The sequence below is a fragment of the Rhynchophorus ferrugineus genome, unplaced genomic scaffold (genome assembly GCF_030347505.1).
Source record: "Rhynchophorus ferrugineus isolate W39M unplaced genomic scaffold, kcgeb_rfMv2 rfM1, whole genome shotgun sequence".
Classification (NCBI taxonomy): domain Eukaryota; kingdom Metazoa; phylum Arthropoda; class Insecta; order Coleoptera; family Curculionidae; genus Rhynchophorus; species Rhynchophorus ferrugineus.
Window position 1 is genome coordinate 82284906 of NW_027472580.1, and position 8971 is coordinate 82293876.

Genomic DNA, 8971 nt, shown 5'->3' on the forward strand with positions numbered 1-8971 from the left:
TACGTTTGACAACCGGATGACTCTGACAGGCTAGTTCGGTTAGACGTTAATAGTTATCAGACACATTGTATTTTTTTTTAATTAGAATAAAAGGAGAAGGAAAATACTGTATGATTCTAAAACGATTTTACAAATTACTGCAGGTACTACATTAAACACCTTGATGACGTATGTACAGAACAACTTTGATGGACTGTAGATAAAAAATGGTTAACTAGATGGATTAGAACTCCATAACATACGGTTATATAAAAATGTGCCTAAAACTCCACCTCATAGGTGGTATGGAAAAAATTCAATATAGATATAATAAAACAACCCTACACCATTGACTATACTTTATGACTCTACTTTATGACTCTATTTTATGACTATAGAAAATATATGTATTAGATATAACATAATGTTAAACTACATTTAGTAATATTAGTTTTGTTTTATTATTTTATATACAGTAGAATTGCACTAATGCATAATGCATTATATTGCTAACATCTTTTGGAATTATTACTATGATGTCATGAGCCACCAGAAAGTAAACATTCATTTGATCGCCACATTTCTAGTATATAATTATGTCATATTAATTTCGTTTTAGAAAAAATCTATTGGTGTATCAGTACGAAATCATAATAAACAAATTAATAACTATAAGGTATAGCATAGGAAATTAGATAATTATAAATTGGTAGAAGGTTAAGTAAAATGATAATGTAAGAGGAAGAACGCAAAAGCACACATGATATCAGAGGGTCAACGATGTTTCCCCCCAAAATAGCTCTATAATTGAGGAAGAAATATATATATATATATATATATATATATATATATATATATATATATATATATATATATATATATATATATACATATATATGTATATATATATATATATATATATATATAAATATATATATATATATAAATATATATATATATATAAATATATATATATATATATATATATATATATATATAAATATATTTATATATATATATAAATATATATATATATATATATATACAATTTTTATATATAATTTTAATATTAATTAATTTAATATTTTATATATAATTATAATATATCATTTTTTAATCATAACGAAAAAAATCAAAATGTATAGACCAAATAAACTTTTTGTGAAAACCAAACTTACTTATCTTTTCTCTGAGCAAAGTTATAGGCAATCGAAATGGTAGCGGTACTTTTGCCCCATGTTGTACTAAAACTAATATATTCTGAATGTAATTCTTTGAATACCATGCTTGAAATTGTTCGGCTAGCTTCTGTTTGTTATTTTATCAGCAGAAATTCAGATGCTCAGAAATATAATACACTGAAAATTATCGGTAACTTTTAGTGAGTTTCGTAAGTCAATGCATGTTGCCAGGTTTTAGCATGACTATTAAGTGAGATTATAAGATTTAGATGATAAATCTTCCTTATTATTAATGTGTAATCGTTTATACTGTTTTATGTTTTATCTCGTTCTTGTTTTTAACAAGTCCTCTTGTTCTATCACTCACCTTTTTCCTTCATAAGAACCATTATCAGGCTAAATTTTCACATTAAAATACCTTATTTTTAATGTTTCATATCTACTTTTAAAGGTATCGTAATGTTCAGAAGGAAATCGTATACTTTTATATTATATATAATAGTTCTTAGTATATTATTAATATATTACATAGCTACTTTTAAAACGGTTGCTTTTTATAAAGTTTATTACAATTATACAGGGATTAATAGCACACTGATATGTCATTTTCTGGATACCTACGACAGTCTTCCAAACATTCAAGGTTAGAGTGTTATTTAAATAATTAAGCTGATAGCGTAAAATTATTATTGAATTTGTTCGTTGATTATCCAATCCTAATCGGCTATTTTAATTTCGAATGCTTTTTACTTTTAATCTTTATGTTTTTTAACGTATTCTTATTTAAATTAGTTTTATACCAGCTGTAAATGATGCCCGAGTTTTAAATGCTTGTCACTATTTGATATACTATTACGAATGCATAAAAAATCAGAATATCGAATTGTTCAGATATTTCCTGTAAGAATGTATCGTTCCTAAGTAGATACGAGATAGTTTACATGATTCTGTGTAAGCACCTATTGTGATTTAATATCACTAGTGACTTGATACATCACACATATATACATATATACACTTGATATATATATATATATATATATATATATATATATATATATATATATATATATATTATATCTTAATATTTATTTTCTATATGTTCGTTTACGTATTTTTATTGTTAATTAAATACTACAGTTATTGACTAGCCCTTTCCCTATCTGGGAAACAACTGGCAAGTACAACAGTGTTATCAGATTGCTATGATATTTTCCATTTTATTTATTTCAGTGTTTCTAAGTATTGATGACTAAATAAAGTAAACACTATATTTAATATTTTAATAGAGAACTTCTAAGAAACATTTACTTGAAACTGATTTCTAGGAATGTTCTTTCGGTTAATTGGTTAATATTTTTATAGACACCAACATTGCTGAAGAGACGTCTATATTTTTCGTCGAAACCTCTTGTAACTCATATGATAATGGTCACTTGACAATACATCCTAGGCAAGCATGCGCTGTTGAAAGTGCGGCTTTGGCAAACCCTGAAAGAACAGTGTATTTGCTGTATTTGTCACCTGGTAAGCCAGTATATTTAATAAATAAACCTTCTGAATTATAGGATTTTTAGGTACTTTTTCAAGTTCTGCGGGCACTGAATCAAGTCGAATCATAAAAGAATTACAGCATTACCCCAATATAAAGTTATTACACGTCAGTATGGATAGATTTGTGAAAAGCTCACCAGTTAATGACTTACGGAAGTCGCGAAAAATTCACACAGGAAAATATGCTCTAAGTCATACCAGTGATGTTCTTAGGTAATCGAGGTTGTTGAATAAACATTTCTACAATGTTTATTACAATGTATGACCTTATATTATTGGCGCCTTTATAGAAGTTGAGCTAACTGGTATTACAACCACAAACTGCTACTCATTTATTAGCAAACATGCTCTTTCTCCTTGAACTTGGTATCCAGCATCATGTCCAAGTATATAAGTCTTGAAGCTATCAGAAACTTTAACAGAAAAAATAGAACTAACAGATAGACCAGAAATAATAGATATATTCACTATATTTTTTTATCTCGATATATTAATACTATTTTTGAAAAATGTTTTTAGAAATACTTATTCCAGTGTATCGATATTTATCCATTTTGGATCTTTTTTTATAACCTTCAGAATAAAATTTCGAGAGAAAAAATTAATATTTCTGGTTTTGATAAAGTGCTAACGCAATATGCAGAATGTTATAGGGGCAAGTCACTAAATTATCATTCCTATAATATCAATATATAACAATTAATGACGTATTATTATAATAAACTTTATTAAGTATTGTTCTAGAGGATTTACCTCGTTTTCCTTAAACCTCTTCAATTAAATCGATATTAGCTTGATCATTTTTCTTTTTCATTTTCATTTTTTAAAATCTTGGAAAAAGTTGATTAGTTTTTAAGCGTATTTACTCACTTCAGATATTTACTGTTATGGAAATATGGTGGTATCTATGCCGATTTGGATGTAGTAGTGATTAAAAACTTGGGTGATATACCGGAAAACTTTGCTGGAGCCGAGGACGATTTCCATCTTGCCAGTGGAATTATGGGATTTAATAAATATGGAATTGGACATAAACATGTGGAGTCGTGTTTAAATGATATTGCCCAGCATTACGATGGAAACGTTTGGGGCATTATTGGTCCATATATAGTCACCAAGTTAGTATATCACTATATTGTTTCAATATTATGATTAGCCCCTCGATTTTATTACAATATCTTGATCTTTTCCCAGATTGGCTCAACGTTTATGCAAGGTACCACATATCAAAAATTTCATAGGAAAATCTTGCGAAAATTTTCACATTTTACCAACAGCTGCCTTTTATCCAATATTCTATCCAGCTTGGCGGCTATTTTTTAATAAAGACGAACTAGATCATGTAAAGAATAAATCCCAGTCGAGTTATATGTTGCATCTCTGGAATAAATTAAGTATTGATGAACGCATTGATATTACCAGTGGTGACGTACCTTACCTGCATTTTGCTAAAAAATATTGCCCGAGAACGATAGCAAATGTTCTTGAATATTTTTAGAATAAGATTTGTAATTATTTAGTTAACGTAGATAATTTATACTAAATTATTTTTATTTGAGAGTTAAGTAGTAACATCTGATTTTGTAATGTTCATTAAAAAAAATATACCCTGTATATATTATTATTTCTTTACCTCTCTATCGTTAGTAATTAGTGATTATCGTTTGACCTTCGGTGAGCAAGGACGTTCGCAGCGGGACTGACGTGAAATATTTTAAAAATTATCGTTGCTATTAGCGGGTTGGTATGCCGATCGAGGAACATTCTTGTCGTATCGGCTTGTAATACAGGGATAAATAACATGTAGACTAGCACTATTTTTAATATTAGTTGGTGCATGAACGCTGCAGTACTACAGAGCTCCCAAAAAATAATTATATAATTTCACTAAAATACTAAAATATTTTCAATTACTTACCAAAAACTACATTCTTCTTACCATTCACTAATTATTATTATAATAAATGATTAAAAAAACTGCAATGGAAGTTCGAGCCAGGGAAATATCTATTTTTTTAATATTCTTATGAAGAAAAGTTGGAATTTAAAGGAAAAGGTAGACCATTACCAGATATCAAAATTAAGAAATCTGGTGCAAGTAGAGGGAATAGTTACACCTGTAAATTTAATAAAAACACTTATTTAAAAAAATATATGTAATAATTAATGTAACAAAAAAAGTGCGTTGCGCTATACTGCTGATATCCCAACAACAAAAGAAACAGTACTTGGTACATGATGGCAAAAGATGTATCTCTTTCAAATGCTGTAGAAAAAGTACAAGCAGCGGTCAACAAGTTTTACAAATGGACTAGAGACTGGACTGGCATTGCGACGAAATGACATAAGCCTATTTATATCACTTGACGAATATCCGATTCTTCAAGCAGAATCAGCTAACCTCGGAATATATCTAACCTCGGAATAACCTCGGAATATATCTCGATGTTAAATTAGAATTATCACCAAAAAACAGTGTAGATTAGGCTCAAAGTCAAGCAACTGTACTGGTTACTCGGAACGTATTCCCAACATGACCTAACATCAAAGAGATTGATTTATCAGTGAATCATAAAGCGGATTTGAACCTATAGGTTGTAAATATGGGGTTGCACTAAGACACCAAACCAACTAGTAATCTAATGAACCCAAAACAATTTCTATGATTAATTATCAATGCTTATCGCTAAGTAACCAACGAAGAGCTGCACGATGACCTTGAAATCAAATGGATACACGAAGTGATCTAAGATTTCTCCTTAAAACAGGAAATAAGGTTACTAAATTATAGCAACGTGGACAATACAGATACTGGATAACAGGCAGAAATTCAAAAGATTGAAGGGAACCAAACCACACGAATCTGTTTACTGTATAAGTGTATTCTTAACTTCAGCTTGAGTAGATTAGTTTCATTTTAATTTAAGAAATACATATTGATGTATTAATACCGTCCTGATATGTTCGTTAAATTTTTAATAGCAAACAATATAGGAGATATGTTGAAGGAGACTAGACAATAATTAGAAATTATGGTAACAACTTCCATGCCAACATCAGAGGCCGAAAGTTGTTTCTCAACACTAAAGCGCATCAAAAGGTTTCTCAGAAATCGTATGATTGAAGATCGTCTCACAGTTCTTTCCATGCTAGCAGGTCAATTGAAAAGTAACTGGCTTGACACATATATGGCACTACCAGAATTAAATCCATATATTTTTTAGTTAGCCCTAATCCTCAAAAGATACGTGTATAAATTTGGCAGCTTCCGGATTATTAGTTTGTGAATTATAGCATTTTGAGTGAACCAACTTTTGTTATTGTAAAAAAATGGATAAAAAGGAATTTCGCGTGTTGACAAAATATTGTATTTTGAAGAGAAAAAATACGGTTGAAGCAAAAACTTGGCTTGACGCCGAGTCTCCGGATACTATACCAGGAAAATCAACCATCAAAGATTGGTATGCTAAATTTAGACGTGGTGAAATGAGCACCGAAGACGCTGAACGCAGTGGAGGCCCAAAAGAGGTTGTTACCGATGGAAATATTAAAAAATCGATAAAATGATTTTAAATAACCGTAAATAATATAAGATATAAGATTAAAATAGTTACAAAATGTTACATAAGTACCATAAGATGATAAATAGGAAGAATTTTTGGCATTATTGGCAGAATGTTTGAACATTTACCCAAATTTGACCGTTTTTCTTAATTAATTAGAATTTCACTTCAATATAATAGTGAACTCATGTCATCTAAATTTATGACGTCAAAACTTCGCAATGTTACCGCATTAATTTCGAGTTTTAGTTCATTTTGGCTTTCGGTGGCTTTCATTTATCTATTGTTTTCTACTTTGTCTTATATCCTATGTGTCCCAATTAAAATTCTTTAAGACTATTTCATAACTTTTAATAATCTATGCGATAACAGGTCAATTGAAAAGTCCCCGGTCTACCATAGTAAAACACTTTTTTTGGCAACATTAGTTTTTTTTATTCAACATAATTCCCTTCAAAAGTGATACACTGATCATAGCGACCCTCCAACTTTTCGATAACGTTTTTGTAGTACGATTTGTCCTTTGCTTAAAAATAGGCCTCAGTTTCGGCGATCACCTCCTCATTCGATGAAAATTTCTTCTCAGTGAGCATTCTTTTGAGATCTGAGAACAGGACATAGTCGCTAGTGGCCAGATCTGGACAAAACGGTAGATGAGGAAGCAATTCGAAGCCAAATTCATGGATTTTTGCCATCGTTTTTACTGACTTGTGACACGGTGCGTTGTCTTGGTGAAGCAGCACTTTATTTTTCTTCAAATGCGACCATTTTTCAGCGATTTCGTCCTTCAAACGGACCAATAATGCTATGTAATAGTTGCTGTTGATAGTCTTTCCTTTTTCAAGGTAGTCAATAAAAATTATTCCATGCGCATCCCAAAATACAGACGCCATAAACTTGCCAGCCGTCTGTTGCGTTTTTCCACGGTTTGGAGCGGATTCATCGTATGCAGTCTACTCGGATGACTGTCGATTGGACTTGGGAGTGAAATGATGGAGCCATGTTTCATCCATTGTCACATATCAGCGCAAAAACTCGGGTTTATTACGCTTGATCATCTTCAAACACTGCTCCGAATCATCAATTCGTCATTATTTTTGAGCAAAAGTGAGCTCGCGCTCACAGAGAGCTTTCTCATACCCAAATATTCGTGAATGATATGATGTACATGTTCAATTGATATCTTTAGAGTATCTGCTATTCTATTCTATTCAATTTAAATTTACGGTCATTTTTTTCGTCGGTAACAACCTCTTTTGGGCGTCCAGTCTGTTCACCGTCTTCACTGCTCATTTCACCACGTTTAACTTAGCATATCAATCTTTGATGGCTGATTTTCCTAGGGCAGTGTCCGGAAACTCGGGATGAAGCCAAGGTTTTACTTCAACTGTATTTTTCCCTTTAAAATGCAATATATTTTCAACGCGCAAAATTCTTTTTTATCCATTTTTTTTTCACAATAACAAAAGTTGCTTCACTCAAAATGCTGTAATTCACACACTCATGATCCGACAGCTATCAAATTAATACAAGCATCTTTTGAGGGTTAGGGTTAACTAAAAAACATTTAATTCTAATATCGCCATCTATGGTTTAGGCCGGGGAATTTTTCAATTTACCTGTTATGTTCCATTTGGTTAGGAAAAAGATGCTGGAGAAGATGTAGCCGGACTGATGTCCCTGATTATTGAAACTATTGTTGAGTGTGAAAGTTCCGATCAAAATACGTCAGGGACATTCGAAAAGTGAGCCCAAGGATGGGGCCTATATCTTCTGCATCGGTTAGTCATTCGTCTAATGCTGCATACAGACTGGGCTAACGAAGGGCAACGAATAAGATTCGGCGTTGGATACCGAACATTCGTTGGCCTTCTATGAAACGTACATATTGTATTTGTTGTTATGATCAAGCGTGCGTTGGGCGTGAATCCGTATTTTTCAACGGCGATTGTGATTATAGTATACATACCGACCGTCCACAACGCATTCGTCGAGTCCATTCATTTCTTTTGATGTTACCGACACTCTACGGATTGCAAACGAATTCCAACAAACCTTCGTTGGTCGTCGTCAAATCGTCCAATTTCAGAAGGTTGTCTAGGTTGTATTTCGACGAAAAGTGTAGTTTTAGTGCCTTTAGATGTAATTCTATGGTATTTTTGCACTCCTTGGTAAACCACGGGAATGGGAGCTGATGATTTTATTGAAGTTAAAACGGTGTTCTCATCAGTAAGGAAAGTGCACTCATTATCATCCTCGATGAACTGAGGAGGGAGAATGAAGTTTGAAAATATATAAATGGGCTATACTGCTTTTGAAAAGGTAGGATACGTCTTTTGGATTACTGGAGCTGCTAAGTGAGGAAGGGCCATTGGTGAATTTTATTGAGATGGGAAAATAATCTCTACCATAATCCTGAGTCGTTTCATAGTCAGAGCATTCCCACGAATAAGGAATAAATACAAGTCCGCTATGGCAGTGTCTCATACTAAACTAATCATAAATGGTACAGATGTACGAGACAGTATTAAATAAACATTACAATGTAATCTTTAATTTTCTACTACAATTTTTGTAGTTAATATATTATGATACATGGATATACATTGGCATCCTGATATCACTTGATATGGGAATATATTAGGTATGACTAATATTTCAGGTAAATATTTTGAAATTGCTTGAATAAACACC

General features: G+C 31.6%; 1 protein-coding gene across 1 annotated transcript; it reads left to right on the forward strand.

Annotated features, from left to right (window-relative positions):
• Window positions 1-1505: 1505 nt before the first annotated feature.
• On the forward strand, window positions 1506-4334 carry LOC143200456 (lactosylceramide 4-alpha-galactosyltransferase). The gene is made up of 5 exons (XM_076410891.1): window positions 1506-1803; window positions 2526-2687; window positions 2738-2927; window positions 3590-3832; window positions 3909-4334. The coding sequence occupies exons 1-5, from the start codon at window positions 1620-1622 to the stop codon at window positions 4210-4212; spliced, it is 1083 nt and encodes a 360-aa protein (XP_076267006.1). The 5' UTR covers window positions 1506-1619; the 3' UTR covers window positions 4213-4334.
• The last annotated feature ends 4637 nt before the right edge of the window (window positions 4335-8971 follow it).